General features: G+C 45.9%; 1 protein-coding gene across 14 annotated transcripts in view; it reads left to right on the top strand.

Moving 5' to 3' along the window:
- The window catches only part of DAB2IP (DAB2 interacting protein), a 304877-nt gene that overhangs the window by 254390 nt on the left and 24600 nt on the right, over positions 1–25887 (top strand). For all 14 annotated transcript variants that reach the window (XM_053373754.1, XM_053373750.1, XM_053373763.1 and 11 more), the window contains 3 exons: positions 13312–13456; positions 21882–22026; positions 24816–25052. In XM_053373754.1, the coding sequence (XP_053229729.1) occupies positions 13312–13456; positions 21882–22026; positions 24816–25052 (527 nt within the window). The remainder of the gene's footprint in view (positions 1–13311; positions 13457–21881; positions 22027–24815; positions 25053–25887) is intronic.

Raw genomic sequence — 25887 nt, 5'->3', positions numbered from 1 at the left:
CAAAGCGCTATTCTGAATTAGGCTTTTTGTAGGGTAGGGGGCACTGAGGGTGAGTTTATGGAACCAAGGGGGCGGGGACTGAAAAAGTTTGGGAACCACCAGCTCTCACTGTTCTGTTCTGTGGTGTGGTGCCTTGTGAACCCTCCTTTCAGTGGTTACTAATTAGATCATGGGTGGTTTAGACCATCTGTAGCCCCTGAGATGTTCTTGGACTCCACCTCCCATCAGCCCAGCCAGCATGACCAGTGGTCAGAAGGAGCTGCTGAGGAGTTATTCCTGAAGCAATTCTGGACGTACTTCCAGAAAGCCATGCTTATGGGAACTGTATGTTTCCACAACGGCAGAGTGGTACAAAAAGGCATCATTCTGGGTTACGCGATGCATTGCAGAGGTGGTTGTAACTGCTACCCATTGCAATACTGGATTAGGAATTGTTTTATGCTGCTGCTTTTGATCTAAGCTTCTTTCTTTTAGACATTGGCTTTAAAAGGAGATTCTGTTGTAAGCTGTCTTGGGAAAACTCCCATTTGCAAGGAGTCATGTACAGTCATACCTCGGGTTACAGACGCCTCAGGTTGTGTTTTTTCGGGTTGCGAACCACCGAAACCCGGAAGTATTGGAACGGGTTATTTCTGGGTTTTGGCGGTCGTGCATGCACAGAAGCGCTAAATTGAGCTTTGTGCATGCACAGATGCGCCGTTGCGGACGCTGCGGGTTGCAAACTTTCATTCTGCACGGATCATGTTCGCAACCCGAGTATCCACTGCACATTTTTAAATGCATTTGGGATGGGTTCAGGTAGACTTCCACCAAGCCTCCCTTCTCCTTCAGTTCAGTGGCACAGCACCTGCTGTGGCATGCAGAAGGCCCCGGGTTCAAATCTCAAGGTTTTGAAACCTCCAGATTTGAAGCCCCCAGTACAGATTTTCTCGTGGATGGGGATGATTTCTTTCTCTGCCCAAGACCCTGGACAGACTGCTGGGTCATAGAGAGGACCCATAACTCAGGGGAAGATTGCAAGGTGCCTTTGGCATGCAGGAAGCCATGGGTTCAAGGTATGGTGACTTTGGGGAAATGAGCAGGCCAGGGGGGCTAAAAACTACCTGCCTGCTTGAGACCCTGGGGAACTTCTGCTAGTCAAGACAAGGCAGCACTGACTGAGCATGTTGGCTGACATGTGTGGTTCTCTGTAAGGCACCTCTGAGGGTGGAGCTGGGCTGGTGGGTCACTTGCAGAGTGCACACCCTTTGCATGCAGTGAAGGTCCCCAGCGTCCATCTGCAGTGACAGTAGGGATGGGGAACCAGTGACCTTCCAGATGTGGTTTGCCTGTGACTCCCATCATCCTTGCTGGCTGCTGCTGCTGCTGCTGCTGAAGAGTTGGGATCCAGCCACATCTGGAAGGCCACAGGCTCTCCACCCCTGAGATAAAGGAAGAACACCTGCTGGTCAAAGATGGTACATAGCCCAACATTGCTCAGCTGGTAGAACATGAGTCACTTAGTCTCAGGGATGTACTGTCAAACTCCACGTTGGGCAGAAGATTCCTGCATTGCAGAGGGTTGGACTAGATGACCCTCGTCGTCCCTTCCAGCTCTACAATTCTATGATTCCACAGCAATGCTGATCTAGGTATAAACAGCCTCAATAAAAGGCACCTCCCTTTGCCTGTATATACCGTATTTTTCGCTCTATAACACGCACCCGACCATAACACGCACGTTGTTTTTAGAGGAGGAAAATCCGTAGACATGCCACTCGTAGGCATTCCCTCCATAACACGCACAGACATTTCCCCTTACTTTCTAGGAGGAAAAAAGTGAGTGTTATGGTGCAAAGAATACGGTACATTAACCTCACAACTGGTTACTTCAGTCTTCCTTGCATCCACTAAAATAAGGCACACACCGGGGACCATAGGACTATCTGTTTTCTACCCAGAAATTTTTGGCCAAAAAGGATACAGGTTTTAAGAAGGCTCCCTTCTGGTCGCTTGGGGGCAAAATTTGCTCACCACACACAAGTGGCTGCTTACAAACCATTTCCCTCCCTTTCCACTTGTGTCTGTGTCTTCTCACTTTGTGAGCTTGCAGGCAAGGACTGTTGTTCTTCAATGTCCTTTGGGATCTCTTGCCCCATTTCCTCTGGGGCACTAACCTTTCCGCCTAGTGCTTTTGAGGGTGGGTGTTGCACTAAGGGTATCTCTCCCGCCTATATTCCTGGTGTTGAAGTACCGTATTTTTTGCTCTATAAGACTCACTTTTTCCCTCCTAAAAAGTAAGGGGAAATGTGTGTGCGTCTTATGGAGCGAATGCAGGCTGCACAGCTATCCCAGAAGCCAGAACAGCAAGAGGGACTGCTGCTTTCACTGCGCAGCGATCCCTCTTGCTGTTCTGGCTTCTGAGATTCAGAATATTTTTTTTCTCTTGTTTTCCTCCTCCCAAAACTAGGTGCCTCTTGTGGTCTGGTGCGTCTTATAGAGCAAAAAATACGGTATCTTTTGAAATGCACCTATCTTTTTTGCATGCTTTCTCTCAAAGTGCACTTTTATGAATGCATGTATTTTGTCCTAAATTTTGGTTCATTGGCTGGGATGTGGGTCCTTTTCCTACTAGCTTCTATTTCTCTGCTTCGCATTGGGGCACCTCGTTAACCACCGTGAGATGGGCTCTTGTGGGTTTTCTAAAGCGTCACCATGAAAAGCAGCCGGGGGGAGAGGGCCTGGCTTTGGCACCTCCCTTATTACCCAGCTTTCCTGGCTGCATGGAAATCACATTGAGCCCCTGAAAACGAGTACCAGTAGCGTGAGGCGGCTGCAACTGCGGGAGAACCATGTTGTTGTTGCTGTTGTTTACATTTAATAATAATAATAATAATAATAATAATAATAATAATAATAATAAATTTATTTATTTATTTATATCCCTCCCCAGCCAAGACTGGGCTCAGGGCGGCTAACACCGAATATAAATACAGTGGTACCTCAGTTTAAGAACTCAATTTGTTCTGGAGGTCCGTTCTTAACCTGAAACCTGAGGTACCCTTTAGCTAATGGGGCCTCCCGCTGCCACCGCGCCGCCTCATCCTGAGGTAAAGTTCTTAAACCGATGTACTATTTCTGGGTTAGCACAGTCTGTAACCTGAAGCGTCTATAACCCAAGGTACCACTGTACAGTAAAAACATTTTTTTAAAAAAAACAACCCAAAAACAGATGATTATAATATAAGTTAGAATACAGCTTAAAATGCAGCCTCATTTTAGTGGTAGCCTATAGATCAAAGCCATAAGGGGAGAAAATGTCAAATATTCACCAGGGCCAACTATCCATGCTGGTCCTACATGGACAGCAAAAGAGCTGAGGGAAAATTTATATACAAAATCCCATATCCATTAAAAAAAAAATGAGGGGGGGGGTTAGACTGAGTCCAGCCCAAAGGCCAGGCGGAACAGCTCCCTTTTGCAGGCCCTGTGGAAAGAGGTCAAATCCCGCAGGGCCCTGATCTCCTGCGGTAGGGCGTTCCACCAGGCCGGGGCCAGAACTGAAAAGGCCCTGGCCGAGGCCAATCTGACCTCCTTGGGGCTCAGGACTTTCAAAGTCTTGTTATTTGTGGACCTTAAGATCCTCCGTGGGGCATACCAGGAGAGGCAGTCCCAGAGGTACGTGGCTCCTAGGCAACATAGGGCTTTAAAGGTCAAAACCAGCTCCTTAAACCTGACCCTGTACTCCACCGGGAGCCAGTGCAGCTGGTATAGCACTGGATGAATGTGATCCCACAGAGAAAACCCCGTAAGGAGCCTCGCCGCGGCATTCTGCACCTGCTGGAGTTTCTGAGTCATCTTCAAGGGCAGCCCCACTTGGAGTGAATTACAGTAATCAAACCTGGAGGTGACCATCACGTGGATCACTGTGGCCAGATCGGGGCGGGAAAGGTAAGGGACCAACTGCTTAATACGGCAGAGATGGGAAAAGGCCGCCTTTCCTCCAAGGAGCTCAAGGTGGCTTAAATAGTTCTCCCCATTTAATCCCCACTGCAACCCTATGGAGTTGGTTAAGCTGAAAGGCACAACTGTCCCAAGGTCACCCAGTGATCTTCGTTAATGGCCCAGTGGAGATTTGAACCTGGATCTCACTGAGGTCCTTGTTTGATGCTAAATGCTACTGCATGGTGGCTCTCTCACACAGCCTCCACATCGCAAGGAAGCCCACCGCCCCTCCACCCCGGAGTGTTGACCACGTAGCAGCCTGTCCACGGATTTGCTGAGCCACATGCCCATGGCTGCTGCCACGTGGTTTTACAGTGGAAGACAGGAGTGCCCAGCGTGCTCTGGTCCACGGGGTCACGAAGAGTCGGACACGACTAAATGACTAAACAACCACCACCATCGCTGCTGCCACTTCCTTCCCTATCCACCCAGAGAGACAAATCTGCTTTTTGTTTTTTTGTTTTTACAACAGTAGTTAGTCTAGCTAGTTATGACTTTAATCAATTTTGTGAGTTTGCACACACAAATGAGCATTGCCCTCCTCCAGGCAATAATTAGGTTGTTTGAAGAGGGTGCAGGCTGGTGAGTGGCCGCTCCAGAGATAAGTGTGAGTGCCTCTCCTCCTCTACCCACCCTGATCCATGCTGTTTTGCACACGAGGAAGAACATCTGAGCATCCCTTCCAGAGCAGTTTCAACTCTTAATTGGAGTAATATTAAAATAATAATAATTTTTTATTTATACCCCACCCTTCCCGGCTCAAAAACCGGGCTCAGAGCGGCTAACAACAAACTTAAAACACTTTAAAACACTTAATTATAAAAGCAGCATAAAATACAGTATAAAAAACATGAATAACAATAAAATTCAAAAATCAAAGATCAATTAGGTAATCCCCAGGGCTAGCTGGCTGAATACTTGGGCCAGCGAGGAGGCCAGGGGAGAATTAGCCGTGGGGTCTCAGAGCGGGTGATCTTCATAAAAGGGGAAGGGGAGGGAAGAGAAGGGAAATAAAGATCAGGCTGAATTCAAATTAAAGGCTGGGCGGAATAGCTCTGTCTTACAGGCCCTACATAAGGAGGTTAAATCCTGAAGGACCCTAGTCTCATGGGACAGAGCATTCCACCAGGTCGGAGCCATCACTGAGAAGGCCCTGGCCCTGGTGGAGGATAGTCTGACTTCCTTAGTTGAGCATCTTGGAGCAAACACGTTGTTTGCTCTGACGGACTCTTCACAGGCCGATGTGCATCTTTCCTTCCCCTTCTCCCATTTGCGACAACACCTGCTTAAGGCGTAAGGCTAAAAGGATTGTTCTACTGGATCAGAACGAGGTCCCGTGGGCAACTCCTATAGCAGGATAGGTGCCTGTATAAAAACCTGCAGGCAGGGCTCAAAGGCCATTGCTTCCCCCTGCCATTTGAAATGGTACCATAGTGCTTTAAATGTTCTGTCTCAGTCTCCGAGTGGTTCTGTCTGCAAGGAATTACACTAAGTATTTTATTTACATCAATCCCGGGGGGGGGGGGGGAGCGATTGGGGCATATTTGCAGATTAGCTTGCAACCCATTTCAGCCAGTAATGACCCCCCACCCATGCCCGCAGAGACAGTGTGCTCCTCCTCTCCCACAGGGCTTTAGAACGATCTTTGAATTACACATTAATCATATTACCTTTATCAGTGAAAGCCTCTTAAGGATAGGTCAATCTCATTAATCAGGATTGCTTATGAGAAGAGACCTTATTACTTCACAGTCAATCTGCTGGCTGGTCACTTGTTACTGGGGCAGAAGGGCCTGCGTCGTCTGCTTCTCATTTTCACTGCATTTATATCCCACCTTCATAAATTTATTGCCCACCTTTTTTCACCAAGGAGGTCAAGGTGGCAAACATGGTTCTCCTCATTTAAATCCCCTCAACGACCCTGTGAGGTAGGTTAGGCTGAGAGGCACCCAAGCTCACCACCCACTGAACTTCACGTGTCTGAGTGGGGATTTAAACCCTGGTCTCTCCCTGGTAATAGTCTTACATGCGATAACTGCTGCACATCTTAACTGATATATATTATGTATGTTTAGTTAGTTTTTTAACATATCATTTCCAACAGTCGCATAACATAACTTCTTATCTTATACATTGTTTTAGACTTCACCTCTGATGATTTTCTGCTCTTAATAATCATCAACTAATAATTCTCCTCATAGTCTTTCTTGAAATATTTCATATAGTCCTCCTTACAAAACTTCTTGCAGTCCAACTAGCGTAATCTGTTCATTACTATTACTTTTCAAATAATTCGTATATTTACTCCAGTCTTCTAAGAATCTCTGGGCCCGCAGGTTTTGAATCCTTCCTGTTAATTTATCCAATTCTGCATAGTCCATCACATCTTAACTGTTCAGGGGTCACCCAGCAGAACCCTGGGATTAGAAGGGAGCCCCTGAGTGAGGTGACCATGCAATATGCTTTCAAATTGGGTAAGGGATCACATGTTGAGATTCCTGCATTGTAGGCGGTTGGTACCCTGCCAGCTCTACAGGTCTACAGTTCTATGATTCAATCCCACTTGTGCTTAAAAACTCCACCACCATCTCTGGCATTCTCTTCCAGTGTCGAATCATTGCTAAGTTGTTCCTAAGGTTTCGTCAAAATCCTTTTGTGATGCTATTTTATTATTTCTTCCTCTTACTAGTTGCTTTTTTAAAAGAAAAAGGAGACACAAAGTGACTTACAGTATAATACAGAAATTAAAACTAAAGCAGAACAAAAGCTATAAACATCCAGATACAGTCCTACCTCGGGTTACAGACACTTCAGGTTGTTGTTTTTGGGTTACGGACCGCCGAAACGCGGAGGTACTGGAATGGGTTACTTCCGGGTTTTGGAGGTCGCGCATGGGCAGAAGTGCTAAATTTCGCTTTGCGCAGAAGCGCCGAATCGCAACCCGAACATCCGCTATAAATAAAAAGCTGTCATAATGCACCTTGCCCACTAAAGAAGGTCACAATATTTAAAGCCTGCCTGGAAAAAATGTGTGTTTTTGTGGTGCATAAGAGTGGCTAGTGATGGAGCCGGGTATGCTTTTCTGGGGAGAGTATTCCATAAGTCGGGGAGCCACGACTGAAAAGGCCCATTCTTGCGATTCAAGTAACAGAAAGCAAATCTACTCTATCCTCTGTGTGACAGGCCTTCAGGTATTTGAATATGACTCTCATGTTGCCTTTTAATAATAGAATTGTAGAGTTGAAAGATACCCCAAGGGCCATGAAGGAGCGTCTCCACCCCCATCGTTCTGCCTGGACACTGAGGTCCAGCTCTGGGGGCCTTTTGGCGGTTTCCTCACTGCGAGAAGTGAGGTTACAGGGAACCAGGCAGAGGGCCTTATTGGTGGTGGCTCCCTCCCTGTGGAACACCCTCCCATCAGATGCCAAGGAAATAAACAACTATCTGACTTTCTGAAGGCAGCCCTATTTAGGGAAGTTTTTAATGTTTGATGTTTTGTTGGGTTTTTCATATTCTGTTGGGAGCCGCCAAGAGTGGCAGGGGAAACCCAGCCAGATGGGTGGGGTATAAATAATAAATTATTATTATATTATTATATCTGCTTAAAACTACCCATGAAGGAGAGTCTGTTCCTCTGTCGAACAGCTCCTGCTCTTAGAAAGCTACCGTATCCCCTCTCAGTCTCCTCTTCTCCAGGCTAAAGTTAAAGGTAAAGGGACCCCCTGACCATTAGGTCCAGTCGTGGCCGACTCTGGGGTTGTGGCGCTCATCTCGCTTTATTGGCTGAGGGAGCCGGCGTACAGCTTCTGGTCATGTGGCTAGCAGAACTAAGCCGCTTTTGGTGAACCAGAGCAGTGCACAGAAATGCTGTTTACCTTCCCACCGGAGCGGTACCTAGAAGAGTTTGGAGAAGAAGAGTTTGGATTTGATTCCCCGCTTTATCACTACCCTAAGGAGTCTCAAAGCGGCTCACATTCTCCTTTCCCTTCCTCCCCCACAACAAACACTCTGTGAGGTGAGTGGGGCTGAGAGACTTCAAAGAAGTGTGACTGGCCCAAGGTCACCCAGCAGCTGCATGCGGAGGAGCAGAGACGCAAACCCGGTTCCCCAGATTAGGAGACTACCCCTCTTAACCACTACACCACACTGGCTCTCATTGATCTACTTGCACTTTGACGTGCTTTCGAACTGCTAGGTGGGCAGGAGCTGGGACCGAGCAACGGGAGCTCACCCCACTGCAAGAATTTGAACCGCCGACCTTCTGATCGGCAAGTCCTAGGCTCTGTGGTTTAACCCACAGCGCCACCCGCATCCCCTTCTCCAGGCTAGACATACCCAATTCATCAGGCTTGGTTTCCAGATGCTGGGTCATTCTGGCCTCCCTCCTCTGCACACCTTCCAGCTTGTCAACATTCTTCTTAAACTGTGGCACCCAGAACTGGACACAGGACTCCAGGTGTGATCTGACCAAGGCAGAATAGAGCAGGACTATTACTTCCCTTGATCAGGACACTTCTGTTGATGCTGCCTAGAATAGCATTAGCTTCTTTTTGCTGCTGCATCACACTGCTGACTCATACTAAGCCTGTGGTCTACAAAGCCTCCTAGGTCCTTTTCACACATACTGCTGTCAAGCAAGGTGCCCCAAACCCTGTATTCATCATGCATCCGGCTACCCCTCCCTAAGTGCAGAACCTTCCATCTTCCTGTTTCTCGCTGCTGAAATTCATTTTGTTAGTTTTGGCCCAATTCTCTAATCCATTAAGGTCATTGTCTCCTCTGTGCGCATAGGAGGGTTCGTTTTGCAGGCTGCTGGTGTGCGCCAGCCCACACTTCCAGGATTGGTGTAAACAAACCATTAATGCGTTGCTGAGCTTTGCTGAACTGGGGTTAATAAAGGACTGGAAAGATGGGGAGTGGCGGGGGGGCGGAGCGAGGTCACCTTTCCTGCCACCATCAGGAATCTGCTAATCTTTTCTGAGCTGAGAGACAGAGCCTTGCAGCTGCCACGTTCCAGGCAAGAACGTTCCACCGCTTTAAGTGCTAATAACCCATTCCGTCACTAATAGCCGAGCTACTAATAAAATCTGCTAACTTTGCAAATCTTCCCAAGCCTCTGAGGATTGCAGTTGAGTTTAGGAAGGCTCCAATCACTCTTCTCCTCTTACTTATGCCTGCATTGCTATTCATGGTGGGGTGTGGAGTGAAGGGAAGGAAGGCAGGCAGGACACCGGGCCTATGGTCACGATCCATGTATGGCCCAGAAACTGCTTTATGCAGGGAGAGGATGCACAGAGGCCGATCAGTTCTTTGCTTTGGAATATAATTTTGCTGCAACGTTACTCTCTGACATCGCTCTCTCGCCTCTTAGGCGTGAAACAGCTTATTATATTTACCTTCATTATTGTTGTTGGGCTTATGAGGTCAATCTGGATGATGCCATGAGTCCCTTCCAATTCTTGGGGTCCTGTACCCAGGGAGGGTTAGAATCAAAGAGAGGATCCTACTGTTGAACTAGCCAGAGAAGTTTCTTTGTAAGAAGATGGCCTTGGCTGGCCACTGCAGTATCCTCATCCACATCCCAAAAGGATGGGCTGCATTGCAAGAGCTGCAACAAAGGCAACCCCTGGATTCTCTCACTGCTCTGAGACTGGAGTGGCATGGAACAGTATTTAAGATACTATCTTCATGGGCAGGAATGCGGAACTTTCAGATATTGCTGGCCTTCCATCAGTCCCAGCCAGCATGGCCCAAGAGTTGCTGATGATGGGAGTTCGGTCAGATGTTTGCCCTTCCTTGTTTGCCCATCCTGGCTGGAGCTAGTGAGAGTTACAGTCCAAAACATCAGGATGACACCAGGTTGGAGAAGGGTAGCTAAAGTGGTAGGCAGGCATTCAAGCACTGTCTCAGCCACTAAATAATCACGTGTTGAGTTGGCAGGGACCCCACAAATAGTCTAGTCCAGCCTCTGCCTTTGTGCTGGCTAGGGATGATGGGAGTTGCCGTCACAACAACATCTGGAGGGGGTAGGCTAGCAAAGTCTCATCCAGCCCAGCCCTCTGTGCAATGCACAGTCTGCCCCCTCCCACAGACTTCTTCCCTAAAAGGAATTCTTGTTGGACAGTGGAATGGACTCCATCACAAGGTAGTGGGCTCTCCTTTCTTAAGGCCCTTGTATTTACGGGACCGCCTCTCCTGCTCTGCCCCACAGAGGACCTTAAGGTCCATGGATAACCATAGTTTAGAGGTCCTGGGCCCCAAGGAAGTCAGACTATCCTCCACCAGGGCCAGGGCCTTCTCAGTGATGGCTCCAACCTGGTGGAATGCTCTGTCCCATGAGACCAGGGCCCTTCAGGATTTAACCTCCTTCCGTCGGGCCTGTAAGACAGAGCTATTCCGCCTGACCTTTAATTTGAATTCAGCCTGATCTTTTATTTCCCTTCCCTTCTCTTCCCTCCCCCTCCCCTTTTATGAAGATTACTTGCTCTGAGACCCCACACCTAATTCTCCCCTGGCCTCCTTGCTGGCCCAGGCAGGACCAATTCAGCCAGCTAGCCCTGGTGACTATCTAATGCTTATTCTATGGATTTCCCCCAAATTGATTGCTGAACTTTGAATTTTATTGTTATTCATGTTTTTATACTGTATTTTATGCTGCTTTTACAATTAAGTGTTTTAAATTTGTTGTTAGCCGCCCTGAGCCCAGTTTTCTGAACCAGGAAGGGCAAGGTATAAATAAAAAATTATTATTATTATTATTATTATTATTATTATTATTTCCTTGGATTTTCTTAAACAGAGGTTGTTGAGTGGTCTTCTGTCAGGGGTTCTCCAGCTGCAATAGTCGATGACTATCTTCTTTGTGGGGGGGCAGGGTAGACTTCTCTGTGACAGCATAGAAAGAGGGAGCCAGTCAGCACTGTGGATAGCCAATTCCATCTTTGGTCTTGCAGACCTAGTGTGCTGGTTTGGTTCCACCCCCCCCCCCAAATTGTTATGGTTTTATTGCAGTTGTATTTGTTTATCATCCCTGCAAATCGACCAGAAAATGTCTGCGGATGGGCTGCCAATAAATTGCAGGATAGTAAAATGAAATAAACTTGGCGGGGGGGAGAGGTACACTTCGAATGGAATGCAGTGGGGATCCCTCCAAAGGATTTCTACATCTGTCTCTTCCTTGCAAATTGGCTCTTAGTACTAGTATTTGGGTGTTAATTCCCCATATTGTCCTTTGAGAAATGCTCAAAGGTTTAACAAGCCCCTCACTTCTTGAATCGAGCAGCTGCATTGCACGAGGGGTGGGCAATGCCATGGACATTGGCCCAAAATGGAGCAGAAAGTTCCTCAAACTTTCCTAGCCGCTCAGGGAAGAAAACCGTCAGAATGTTTCCCATTCGGCTTCTGTGAGGGAAGGAAAAGCTTTCAGTTTGGCTGGATTTGAAACCTTAATGCAAACTTTGGAGACAGGGTTAGCTTTGCTAGGCAAGTTGGAAAGACACCCTGGGAAACAGGGAAGCCAAATGAGAAGCAAGCTAGTTTGTAAATTGCATCGCATGCATCTCTTCCTAGGGAGGTGGTAAAGTCCAGTTTGGGGAGCGTTAATCTCTCCCCCCAGCCCTTAAAGTAGCAGAGCTTCTCTTTCTCTGCTCACTAAGCTTTGAAGTTACTCTGCTGGTCAAGGGAGTTCAGCTCTCCCTTGGAAAAGGAAGCTTTGACCCAGCTGTTTCTCAGCTTCTTGAGAAACGCATTGCCTGATGCTGCCTAACCGCTCTCTCTCCAGGCACTTCTGCCATGGTCTCTGGGGCACCTTCACCTGGTTTCTCTCTGCTTGGCCACCTCCTTCTCCCCAATCTCAGTGTACATTTCAATTCTGATCCGCAGCTCAGCCTGCCGGAAGGTGCTGATTCTCAGTTAGAAGACCCTAACCTTGGCTCTCCCTGTCACTTCCCAAACATACTAATTACCTTGGGAACATGGAGTTTTACAGCATATCCTCAAACTCAGGATTTGGCTGGTCTTGTCACTTGGAAGTTTTTGGCTGGGAGGAAGGACAGGGCTGGTTGGGATGGGGGATGCAGCACGGCCGAAATCCCATTGCTGTAGCCGCATCCTCCTCTGAATCAACATAATGTGTGCTTGAGGGTGAAGGATGTGAATTTCTGAAGTCATTTCAAAAATAAGCTCTTGCTGAGTTTCTCTGCATTGTGCGGACACACCAGGGAAACCTTACAGGCCTAACTGCTGCTCTCTGAGCAAACATCCCTAATGGAGAACCAAAGAGATCACTCCCTTGCACGTATACTTTCTTGTGACTGGTGCCTGCTTTTGGGCATCCCATTGAGGTGTGCGCTTGGCCCCTGTGAGAGGAGGATGCTGGACTTCCCCTGTTTAGGGAAGCATTTAATGTTTGATGCATTACTGTATTTTAATATTTTGTTGGAAGCCGCCCAGAGTGCCTGGGGAAACCCAGCCAGATGGGCGGGGTATAAATAATAAATTATTATACAGTCATACCTCTTGTTATGTTTGCTTCATGATACGTTTTTTCAGGTTGCGTCCCACAGTGACCCGGAAGTACCGGAAAGGGTTACTTCAGGGTTTTCCCACTCGCGCATGCGCAGACGCGCAAAAGGATGTAATGCGCAGAATTGGCGAATTGTGACCCGCGCGTGTGCAGACGCGGGTTGCGTTCCTTTCAGGTTGCGAACTGGGCTCCGGAACAGATCCTGTTCGCAACCAGAGGTACCACTGTGTTGTTGTTATCGTCTGAGAGCCCCTCAAACCCTGCTGCCAGGCTTTCAAACCAGGAAAGGGGATCCTGTGGCAGCTATTGTGACATGTTTCTCAGTGTCTTATCTCCTGCCTGATCTTGCATCAAGTAGCAAAGCCACCGAGCAGAAATGCCCAAAGTGAATGATTTGTGTTCAGCTGTGAACCCAAAGCACATATCTACATGGAGAGGCTGCCTGCTGCATCTCTGAATGAGTTTCTGCACTTGCCTTGCTGTCTTCCAGCCTGACCCTGCTGGGTAACTCTACTGAGTTTTTGTGTTGTTGGATCGTTCAAATAGCACCTGCAGAGTTGAAGAGCTCAGAATGAGTTACTGCTCTAGAACTGGTTTCCCTCCCAGCAAGAAGCCTGTGCAGAACTCAGTCAGAAATGTGAGGATATTTCATGCTTCTGAAAGTTTTCTATGTAAAGAGCTTGTTAATTCAGGCAGGGAGTGGAGGAGGGTGTGAATTTTGGGGGACATTATCCTTAGATCTCCTGCTCTGCAGATGCTGTTCACCTAACTTACCACCCACCCTTCTTTCCCTCCTCCTCCAGGATTTCTTGACGGATCTCATGATGTCCGAGGTGGACCGATGTGGCGAAAATGAGCACCTTATTTTCCGAGAGAACACCCTCGCCACGAAAGCGATCGAGGAGTACCTGAAGCTGGTGGGGCAGAAGTACTTGCAAGATGCCTTAGGTAGGTATGGGGAGTGTCAGTACCTCTCTGGGTTTCATCAACAGAAGCTTTCTGGTTTGGGGCCAGGATCCAGGAAGCCTCGATGCTTTACAGATAATTAAGAATAGTCTTAAGGAACCACACCAAAGAGGTGGGTTTCAATAGAGATGGAAGTAAGGTCCTGCACTTGGGCAGGAAGAACCAGATGCACAAATATAGGATGGGCAACACCTGACTTACTAGCAGAACATGTGGAAATCATCTAGGGGTCTTGGTGGACCACAAGCTTAACACGAGTCCAAACTGTGATGCAGCAGCAAAAAATGCTAATGCTATTCTAGGCTGCATCAACAGAAGTCTAGGGTCCAAATCATGGAAAGTAATAGCACCACTCTCTTCTGCCTTGGTCAGACCACACCTGGAGTCCTGTGTCCAATTCCGGGCATCACAGTTTAAGAAGGATGTTCACAGGCTGGAAGGTGTGTGGAGGACGACGGCCAGGGTGATTAAGGGCCTGGAAACCAAGCCTTGTGAGGAAAGGTTGAGGGAGTTGAGGATGATTAGCCTGGAGAAGAGAAGACTGATAGGAGAGACAAATATCTGAAGGGCTGTCAGATGGCAGGTGGAGCAAGCTTGTTTTTTGCTGCTCCAGAGGGTAGGATCCAAACCAGTGGATTCAAGACAAGAAAGAAGATTCTGATTAAGCATTGGGAAGTAGAGTAAGAGCTTTTCAGCAGTAGAACAGACACCCTCGGAAGGTAGTGGGCTCTCCTTCACTGGAGGTATGGCCACCTGCCTCCGGTTCTTTAGCGGTGATTCCTGTCGTTACAGAGGGTTGGGCTATTTTAATTTTTTTAATCATATTTTTATTAATTTTACAACAACTAAACATCCCATGAAAAAGAAATACTATACATCAAAATCTTAAAACAACTATATAGACAATCCACATTGAATCCAAAATATGGGGCTACTAGAATCCCCTGACTTCCCTCCATCCCACCCCCTGGTTCCCTTGTTCTATATTGTTCATGCATGTCCATAAATTCTTTACCTCATTTTACTTTCCAATTTTATACCTTATATTACAAGCATTTTTCAAAATCCTGCTAATGTATTAACTTGTATCCCCTGCTTTTGTATATATGCAATAAACATTCCCCATTCCTTTTAAAATTTATTGTCTTCTTGGTTTCTAATTCTCCCGGTTAATTTTGCCATTTCTGCGTATTCCATTAACTTAGTTTGCCAATCTTCTTTAGTGGGGACGTCCTCTTCTTTCCAGCATTGTGCTAATAATATCCGAGTGGCCGTTGTTGCATACATAAACAAAGTCTTGGATTTTTTTGGTATGTCCAGTCCTATGATACCTAATAAAAAGGCTTCTGGTTTTTTAACGAAGGTTATTTTGAACATTTTTTTTCAATTCATTATATATCATTTCCCAAAATTTCTTTATAACCTTACATTGCCACCACATGGTAAAAAGTGCCCTCCACTGCTTTACATTTCCAACACTTATTATCTCTTGTTTTATACATTTTTGCCAGTTTAACCAGAGTTAGGTACCATCTATGTAACATTTTCATATAATTTTCTTTACCTAAAATACAGGCTGTAAATTTCATGTCATTCTTCCATAATCTTTCCCAATCAATCATTTGAATGTTAAGTCCCACATGCCCATTTTATCATAACACATTTAACCTCCTCATCCTTAGTATCCCATTCCAACAACACATTGAAATAAAAACATCATTTTTGGTAATACGTTCATCTTAATTACTGAAACCCTTCCCAATAAAGACACATTCATTCTTCCCCAAATCTCTAAATTCCTTTTAATTTCTTTCCATATTTTTTTCATAATTGTCTTGAAATAAATTTATATTTTTTTGCTGTTAACCATATCCCCAGATATTTCAATTTTTTATATACATTTATTTCAGTCCTCTGTTGTATCTCTTTTTTATCTTGCTCTGAGATATCTTTAACTAAGAGTTTGGTTTGGTTTTTATTCAGTTTAAAACCTGATACTTGTCCAAATTCCTGTATTTTTTCTAACACTTTCAATATTGAATTCATAGGGTCTTCCACCGTGATCACCAAGTCATCAGCAAATGCTTTCAACTTATATGACTTCTTACCTACTGTTATTCCTCTAATGGTCTCATCTGTCCGTATATTTCTCAACAGTACTTCAAATACTAGAATAAACAATAATGGTAACGGGACATCCCTGTCAAATCCCTTTCATTATTTTGCATTCTTCTGTAAGAGTATTGTTAATTATTAATCTTGCTTGCTGTTCAGAATAAATAGCTTCTATTCCTCTTTTAAATAGCTCTCCGACATTCATTTCCTCCAGGACTTTCCGCGTAAAGGCCCATGAAACATTATCAAATGCTTTTTCAGCGTGAATAAACATCACGGCTGCCTGTTTTTCATTTCTTACTTCCAAGTATTCAATTAATATCAATAACATTCCTTATATTTTTTTCCTTGGGGCATAAATTCCAACTATCCTCTTATTTATCAAAATTCTCCTATGTCTTTTAGCCACATGTGTTTCCTGCAAGCAAATTACCGTATATCTAATATTACATGTTCAATTCTATTCCTTTTCGTTTTATTGTTTTATTATTTAATCCATTTACATTCCAAATTAATATCTTCAAATCAGCCATATTTATTTCTGTTATTACATTCTGTTCTTTTTTACCTTTTTTCTTTTTCTTTTTTGTTCTCCTCTTCTTCTTCTTGGCTATCTATACTTTCTTGTGATACTTCTGGTTCTTGTTCTCCTACAGCTCCCTCAGGTAATTATCCCACTTCTCCAAGATCTTTACTATATCTCCTCCAAAACTTATCCGCATCTTCCAAATCCCTAGATCTGAATTTTTTATCCTTAGAAGTGAAGGATAGTCCTTCTGGGAATTCCCATCTGTATCGTATCTCATTTCTTCTTAAAGCATCGGTTATATATTTATAACTAATGCGTTTTTTAAGAAGACCAGCCGGGATTTCTTTAATATTAAAGAATATTTGTTCCATCAATTTGAAGTTTATTAGTGTAGTTGGTTTGGAAATTTTTATCCCTTAAATATCATGAATTTAAAAAGACCAGGCAATCCCCTGGTACCTTCCTAATATTTGCTATTTTGGATCTAACTCTGTAAATCTTATCCACTGAGCTATCCAGAACTCCTTTATCAATTCCCAACCACTCAGCCATCACTTCATCTAGATATTCTCTTAGATCCTGCTCATCTTCTTTCGGGACTCCCCTCAGCCATACCACATTTTCTCTCTGTCTCATCTCCATAGCAGCTAAAGCAGACATCTCCAACCTTCAGCCCTCCAGATGTTTTGGACTACAATTCCCATCATCCCTGACCACTGGTCCTGTTAGCTAGGGATCATGGGAGTTGTAGGCAAAAAAAAATCTGGAGGGCCACAGGTTAGGGGTGCCTGAGCTAAAGCATCCCAAACCATTTATTGGGTTGTACATACTCCACCTACATCTGTCTTTAATTTTCCTGATCTTTTTTCAGGCCTTTCACCTCTTCATTCACTCGTTTTGTTTTCTCTTCCATACATTTTAACAGCGTTTGCACCTTTGTAGTTCTCACATTCAAATCTTTAATTTGGCCTATTGCTTCTAACATCCTATTTGTATTCTTTTCAATCTGGGTGGCTAATGCACCCACAGCCTCCTTTATTTCACTACCCATTTCCTTTTTAAATTCTGCAAATAGTTCCACAAGTTTAGATTTACCCTCTTGTATTGAGGCTTTTCTGCCTTCTATTGGGGTCAGAGGCCTCTTCGCTGCCATATCTTTACTTAACTTTTTATTTATAAGGTCTTAGCTGTGATTTAACTTCCTCGCAACTTGTCTGTTCTCTCTAGCAGTCAAATTTCAAAACAAGAATTTTCCCAGCAGAAACGGCTATTTTAATCTTAATCACCACCTGTCAAGGTCACTACGTTGAGCTTGGAAAGTTACAAAGTTCGTTACACTTTCCCTTTGTTCTTACCCCCTCCCAACACCCAGCTTTTACACAAATGTTAACAACAGTAAAGTAAGTGCGAACCTAATTTAAATCAGGGAATATACAATATCATAAAAGTATAACTTTAAGGAAGAGAAAAGAGAAAGAAAGAAAGAAAGAAAGAAAGAAAGAAAGAAAGAAAGGACTTAAGTCTTTTACACTAATTTTCTGTATGTATGATTGAAATAAAAATAATACCAAATTTGTCGCAGTTCCAATCAGCCTGTAAAGATCCAAATTCCAGGGACTTAATTACAATGGTAGTTTTCAATGTCCAGCAGAGATAAGTCTTTAAAGGTATAAATTTAGTTTTAAATCCAAGGCAGTCTTGTCATTGTATGTAAATAATATAGTCCTCTTCTTTTAATCTTAAATCTTGACCATCCAGAGTCTTTTAGAACAGTTAATCCACAATGTCTGTATCTTATCAATCTTTAAAGTCTCTTCAAAAGAAATCCAGCCAAATATGTCTTTAAAATCATGGATTCAAAGCGTATCTTCCATTTTTATAAAATTATAATCAGTCTTTAGTTCAAGTTCAAGTCAAAGTTTAAATACTGTCTCAAGTTCAGGTCAGGCTTAGTTCAAGTTCAGTATTTAAAAAGCTCAGAAATATCAAGATTGTTATTAAGAAAGCTATGTATAGTCTTTTAATTAGCTAGCTTTAACTCCAGCCGGGAAGTCCATAGACTCTTTACTTGTAAGATTTCACATGCATAATATAATAGCCATAGGCAGGAGTGGAATTCCTTTTAATCCTACCGCTCTTGCCGAATTAATGAAATTAATTTTCCTCACCTTTGCAATCAGCTTGGATTTTTTTTTTATTTTTTTTTTTGAGAAGTGGACCACTGTAAGGCTGACTTGGAGACTTCACTTTCACAGAGTTGCGCTGTTGCTTAACCCGCCAGCATTCACCGTGACCCCGCCCCCCGACTCCCCGTACCTTTTGGCACGGAGGCAGAGACTGGGGCTTCAGAGATGCTGTTTGTGGACTGCAGGACTTCTCGACACCTCAAAGACCCTTTTCAGGTTTTTTGGGGGGTGCGCTTCCCCCGACCCTCTGTGAAATTGAATCTGACAGAGCTGTCAGATTTGCCGTCTGCCCGCTGTAGTGCAGCCACCCAGAAGTCACAGAGGGTTGGACTAGATGGCCCTTGGGGACTCACTTTCAACTCTGCAATTCTTTGATTCCTTACATTGGTGTGTGCCAAAATCCGCCTTCCAGTTTCGGTAGTTTTCTTCCTCTGGGAAAGAGGCGCTTTGCTTCAGGGGATTGGACCAAAGGTTTCTGTGGCCCAGAGTCCTGCTACTTTGATGACTGGGAATCTCTCATGGAGAGGATGGAGGCAAGAGACCCCGTCTCTTGTTGCTGCTGCCTAACAGTTGATATCCAGAGGGAGACTGCCCTTGTAAATGGAGGTTTTGTTTACGTGTTACTTAAAGAACCTGAGAAGACCTCTGGCTATTGGATCCGACCTGCAACCAGGTTCAGCATTCAGCCATAGCCAGCCAGTCACCCGAAAGGAAAACCTCCAGACCAGGTGCAAAGGCAAGCTGCTGTTGTGCCCCAGTACCAGAGAGTAAGAGGCAGCCTTCCTCTTAGCCTGGAGGCTCTATCTAGCTACTCCCAGGTGTTCTGCCTTGCTACGCAGCTAAGATCCAACCTACATGCCTCTTTCAACAGACACAGTCAGAAGAGCGTTCATGCTGGAGGAAAGCCTAACATTAACGCATGTCGACTATTTATTTTGTTTCTTAAAAGATTAATATACCAGGACTCATAAAAGGAGACGCGGGTGGTGCTGTGGTCTAAACCACAGAGCCTAGGTAAACGGCGTTTCCGTGTGCTGCTCTGGTTCACCAGAAGCGGCTTAGTCCTACTGGCCACATGACCTGGAAGCTGCACATCGGCTCCCTCGGCCAGTAAAGCGAGATAAGCGCCGCAACCCCAGAGTCATCCACGACTGGACCTAATGGTCAGGGGTACCTTTACCTTTACTCATAAAAGATATCAAACGGTTTAATGAAAATCATGAGAACAAGTTGTAGTAGTAGTAGTAGTAGTAATAATAATAATATTGTTATTATTTATTTGTACCCAGCCCATCTGGCTGGGCTTCCCCAGCCACTCTGGGCGGCTTCCAACAAAGATTAAAAATACATTAAAATGTCACACATTAAAAACTTCCCTGAACAGGGCTGCCTTCATATGTCTTCTAAATGTCAGGTAGTTGTTTATCTCTTTGACATCTGATGGGAGGGCGTTCCACAGGGCGGGCACCACCACCGAGAAGGCCCTCTGCCTTGTTCCCTGTAACTTTGCTTCTCACAGTGAGGGAACCGCCAGAAGGCCCTTGGCGCTGGACCTCAGCGTCCAGGCAGAAGAATAGGGGTGGAGATGCTCCTTCAGAAATCATAAATTGGCTAGCTATTGTGGAAACATGTCTTCTTGGTTGCCTGCACAAGCCTGACAGAATGGGGGGGGGGGGCTTAAGCAGGCGTTTAAAAGATTGAAGCAGAAGGTGCCTGCTGAATGTCTAGTGACAGAGAGTTCCACAGGACTGCACTGAAGGCTCAGTTTCTTCTTGTCAAATGAGCCTCATCAACACAGGAAATGGCAAAGAACACCCCCTGCAGGTAATCTTGGTGACTGAGCTGGGATATAAGGGCTCAGGCCATCCCTCAGGTACCTTGGACCTTAGTTGTTCAGGATCTTGCAAATCAGTGAGCCTGGCTCGGTAGTAGGTGGGAAACGAATGCAGATGCTTTAACAAGGGTGTCACGTGTTGTGAACCAGATGCCCACATCAGCAGTCTGGTCTCCACCTTCTTCACCAGCTGGAGCTTCCAAACCAGGCCCTAGGGCAGCCCCACAAAGAACTCACTGCAGTAGTCCAGCTTCAAGACTGCCAGCACATGCACTTTAGTAGTTAGATCGCTCTACTTCTGACTCCGTATGGGTGATGGCAGGGTTAACTGATTTTGTATTTGGGGGGGTCAGCTCCTGCATGCAGCCCAGGAGCATGTCAAGGAGAGACCACTGGGGTTGCATTGTTTACTTGTAAGGTTTTAAAGGCAGACCCATACAGGGCCCTTGTGACGCACCAGTGTGCTTTACCACAGACAGGAGACCTGCAGACTGGCAACAGGGTGGGTTTGGGGCAGGAGTTGTCAAGCTCTGCTCCTCTGCCCCCCCCCCCAGTAATCTCCTGGTCTTTTAGCCTTTTGTTATAATCTCCTTACTTGCCTACAGCCAAAAGTCATTAGGAGCCTAAAACTGCAAATAACCCTTTCTGCAGAGGTTTGCTGCAGTTGAATCTCCTACCTGATTCCACACACACACACACACACACACACACACACACACCTGTCCAGGTTATATCCACACCTCTTGGCCTGAGCACACCTGTGCAAGGCAGTGTTTACAATCATCCCATCATTGATGAAAGGTGTGCTTCACAGACTCAGCAGATGCAAAATGGTGGGTAAGGGAGGCAATATGCTCTTTGTGGGGCTTTCCTTGCGCTTGCTCCAAATGCTGCAGCACAATTGTTTTTATTGATAATTGCATTTATTGATAATTGCATTGCTTTATTATTATTATTATTATTATTATTATTATTATTATTATTATTATTAACTTCTATGAGGGTTTCCCCATCCTTTACAATCAAGCCGTGTATACATTTTATTAAACAAATATCTCTGCACCAAGGACCTTAGAAGTTGGGGTGAGCTTTTTCGTAAGCCGGTTGCGTTTTTCTCAAGAAAGGGCATGAGCGACAAAAGAAACGGGGAATCTAAAAAACAAACTGCTGCTCCTTTACCTTTGTTTGGCTGCAGAATCTCAAGAGTCCCGATGCCCACAGCCTTTCAAGTACAGCTTTCCAGCCACAAGAACTAGTAACCTGAACTGCGATTCTTGAGGAAGCCAAATTCTGTGCTTTGTTGCTGAAGTTTAGGCTTTCTGTGCTCTCCCATGGAATGGCTGTGTATATGTTTTTGTACATTGCTTTTGTTTTTTTCTGGTGAATTTCTGTTTGTTTCTTGGAAGTATTTCCATGCCACCTAATTACAATACCTAATAAAAATAAAATAGAAACAGGGGGAAGGTATCCCCCATCCTATATTTGTCCACCTGGCTATTCCTGCCTAAGTGCAGAACCTTAACCTTTGTTGCTACGGAGATTGGTTTTGTTGGTTTTGACCCTGAACTCGATCCATCCTGTTAAGATTATATTGAGAGTAGCAAAGCAGAGCAAAGTCCCCGTCTGCCTGCTGACTTGAAGGGCGCCGATCAGGTCACTGCATTCCAAGTTTGCAAAGCTCAGTTTTCTTGTGGCTCTCCTTATGATCTATCTGTTTATTTCTTGCCCTCCTGGTGCTTTCAGGCGAGTTCATCAAGGCACTGTACGAATCGGATGAAAACTGTGAGGTGGATCCCAGCAAATGCTCCTCCTCAGACCTCCCAGAGCATCAGAGCAACCTGAAGATGTGCTGTGAGCTGGCCTTCTGCAAGATTATCAACTCGTACTGGTCAGTGGACGGGGACTGGTGGAAAGGGGTGCTTTGGGGTGCTAGAAGTGAGAGCCCTGGTGCGGGGGGGGGGATACATCCCCTTTGCCCCTGCTTTGTGACCAAACAAAAACAAAAAACACCTTCCCTCTGGCAAAAGATAGGTAAATCAGCAAGTTAATTTTCGTTGTGAACTAACTCTGCCCTTCTACAGTCATACCTTGGGTTACAGATGCTTCAGGTTGGGTTTTTTCGGGTTACGGACCGCCAAAACCCGGAAGCACTGGAACAGGATACTTCTGGGTTTTGGCGGCCGCGCATGCGGAGAAGCGCCGAATCACAACCCATGCGTGCGCAGACGCACAGCTGCGGGTTGCGAATGTTGTGGGTTACAAAATTGCATCCTGCACGGATCACATTCACAACCCCAGCATCCACTGTACAGTGGTACCTCGGGTTAAGAGCTTAATTCGTTTTGGAGGTCCGTTCTTAACCTGAAACTGTTCTTCACGTGAAGCACCACTTTAGCTAATGGGGCCTCCCGCTGCCACCGTTGCGCCATTTCTGTTCTCATCCTGAGGTAAAGTTCTTAACCCGAGGTATTATTTCTGGGTTAGCGGAGTCTGTAACCTGAAGCATCTGTAACCCAAGGTATGACTGTATTGGTTTTCACAGATGTATAATGTGTGTGTTTGTGTGACCATGACATCTAGGTGCTTACAACTGGGGTTGGGGTGTGTTTTCTTCATGTTCAGAGGTAATCACATTTCTCTCTCTCTGAAGAAGGGCAACTACAGAGATGGCAGTAAATGTGTGATGCTCCCAAAGGACCTGATGTGGGAGAGAGTAGTAGGTTGCCAACTGACCAGAAAAATAAGTCTGCCCTGCTCTTGTACTTTTAACAGCAACTTGAGACGCCGGGGGGGGGGGGATAGGTCCTAATCCTAACCCTTCCCCTATGCAAGGATGAGTCTTTACCTGGTGATCCCTGCTAGTAGCTGTGAAAGACACAGAAGCAGAGATCATTTGAAGAGTTGGCAGCAGCCCTGGTCGCAAGGGCAGTCAGCAGGACCAGCCAGTGCCTGCAAGAGATTTTGCTGCTGCATCTCGTGACACCTTGGCTATATGCGCTTACCTGCAGTTTCCAAACAGAGAAAGCTGGTCCTCTGGGACATCTGGGTGACCCTGAGTTCCATCACACAATTAGCATTTGTTTGCTTTGTTGTTGTTGTTTTGGTTTCGGTTTTTTCAAAAAGAAAGAAGGTTGGGCTACTGCAAAGTCAATCTAAAGAAAGCCTCAAAAATTAGCCCAAGGGGAAACTGCAGCCTAGAGCTTTGCACGATGAAGAGGCAGAGATGGAACTACCAGGAAGCAAATATCATTTAGATCCGGCTTTAATGGCTATCTGTTTTTGGCTCAGGGATGTAGAATCTGCAGATGCTGTAGAACTGCAGCTCCCAGCAGCCAGTAGGCAGGGATAACGAGTGTTGGGCTCCTGCATCATCTGGAGGCTGCAGGTTCCCTGTCTGTGGCTTAGTTCAGCCCGGTGCTCTTTGGGTACTTTGGACTACATCTCCCATCAGCCCCCGCCAGCATAGAGCTGTGCTGACTGACGCTGGTGGGAACTGAAGTCTGAGGCCACCTTAGCACCATAGATTTAAAGCACTTCAGTACCACTTTGAACAGTCGTGGCTCCACCCCCCAGGAATTATGGGAGCTGCAGCTGGTTAAGGGTGTTGGGGGTTGATAGGAGACTCTCTATTCCCCTCCCAGAGCTAGTTTCCCAGTGTGGATTAGCAGCCAATCTTTCTTCCCATTCCAACTTGCACTGTTACAAATGTCATGTAATTCCCATTCTGTGTTTGTAAGGTGTTGGTCTTTGGAATTGCCTACCTATTGGCACCAGACAGGCACCTTTGTTGTACAGTGGTACCTCGGGTTACAGACGCTTCAGGTTATAGACGCTTTAGGTTACAGACTCCACTAACCCAGAAATAGTACCTCAGGTTAAGAACTTTGCCTCAGGATGAGAACAGAAATCATGTGGCGGCGGCAGGAGGCCCCATTAGTTAAAGTGGTACCTCAGGTTAAGAACAGTTTCAGGTTAAGAACGGACTTCTGGAACAAATTAAGTTCTTAATCCGAGGTACTACTGTACTCCTTTTGTTTAGGCAAAGCCTGGCAAGATATACAGTGGTACCTCTGGTTGTGAACGGGATCCGTTCTGGAGGCCCGTTCACAACATGAAAAGAACGCAACCCGTCAGCGGCGCATCTGCGTACGCACGGGTTGTGATTCTCCACTTCTGCGAATGATGTCATTTTGTGTATCTGCGCATGCGCAAGCAGCGCAACCCGGAAGTAACCCTTTCCGGTACTTCCGGGTCGCCGCAGGACGTAACCTGAAAGAACGTAACATGAAGTAGACGTAACATGAGGTATGACTGTATAGGATCGCTGATGTGGTTTTTGGTTAATGGTTGGTTTTAATTTTTGGAATATTTTTGTTTTCTTTTACCAATAACCATGCTGTTTTATAAACCTCTTTGAAGTATTTTCTGCACACCAAAGTGGGTATATGAATTTTAGGGAATAAATAATAAATACTTTTGATGCAAGCACCAGAATAGAAGAAATTTTAAAATATTTTGGGGGAGCTCAGATTTGATTTGTGCTAGAGGAGGACTGAGGGGGGCTTTTCCTTCCCTCTGGAGCCCACCAGAGGGTGCTTCTCCCCCCAAAAAAAGATTTCCCTCCAGGGGAAGCAAAAGGCCGTGCACCCACCTTACTCCTCTTGTCTCTCTTTGCAGCGTCTTCCCTAGAGAGCTGAAGGAGGTCTTCGCCTCGTGGCGCCAGGAGTGCAGCAGCCGCGGCCGCCCAGACATCAGTGAGCGCCTGATCAGCGCCTCACTGTTCCTCCGCTTCCTCTGCCCGGCCATCATGTCGCCCTCCCTCTTCAGCCTCCTCCAGGAGTATCCCGATGACCGCACAGCCCGCACCCTGACCCTGATCGCCAAGGTCACGCAGAACCTGGCCAACTTTGCAAAGTAAACCTTTCCCCAGGAACTCCTCTCTCTCTCTCTCTCCGTCTCTCTCTCTCTTAAAAACGACCGGGAAGCTGCCTTAGGTCCGGAGGCTGAGCACTCCCAAGGTTCACCATTTTGCCCACATAAATGGCTATAAATCTGCCCAATCTGCAGATTCATCTCCCTCTGCCCCAAATGCTATGAATCTCATCTGGGCACCCTTCTGGCTTCTTAAATTTCAACTGGCAACAGTTGTTGGCATCCGTCTGTCTCAGGAGACAGTGGAGGAGTGTGTCTTTGCAGGTGATGTCCAGCTTATTGGCAGGCTGCAGCGCCTGTTGTGGCTGTGGGGAACAATACAGGAGAGACATGTTTTGTTGCAGCTGGGGCAGATGAAGGTGTCTGGTTGTGCTGCTGCAGATGCACCATGGCATTCCTTCTCTCTGCACTCCTCCCAGTGGTCATTCCTCCTGTGGTCACTGCTGTGGCTGCACGACCTGGCTGTCTGTCTCCACGCTTGGCAACAATAAGGACCAGAAACTTGAATTAGGAAAAGAAACAGCTAAGATTCTCAGGCAGCTGCGTTCTGCACTCAGTAACTCATCCCGCAGCTTGTAGGGTCAGACCAGCAGCTCTGCTCTCCATCTGCTTCTCCAAAGGCCTTTGGGAAAGACACTTTCCAGCTCTGCTAATCTGAGATCGTACCAAACAGGGGTCTTCTTGGGGCTGTGACTTATCATAACTCGGGTGGGGAACCTCAGGCCAGAGAGCTGAATGTGGCCATCCAGGCCTTTCTCTCTCTCTCTGGCCCTTGGCCCTCTTCCAGAACACACACCCTCTCCCTAGTCCACACCCA

This window comes from Podarcis raffonei, chromosome Z (genome assembly GCF_027172205.1).
Source record: "Podarcis raffonei isolate rPodRaf1 chromosome Z, rPodRaf1.pri, whole genome shotgun sequence".
NCBI classification, from domain to species: Eukaryota; Metazoa; Chordata; class Lepidosauria; order Squamata; family Lacertidae; genus Podarcis; species Podarcis raffonei.
Note: the sequence above shows the minus strand (reverse complement) of the source record. Positions and strands in the feature narration are given on the sequence as shown.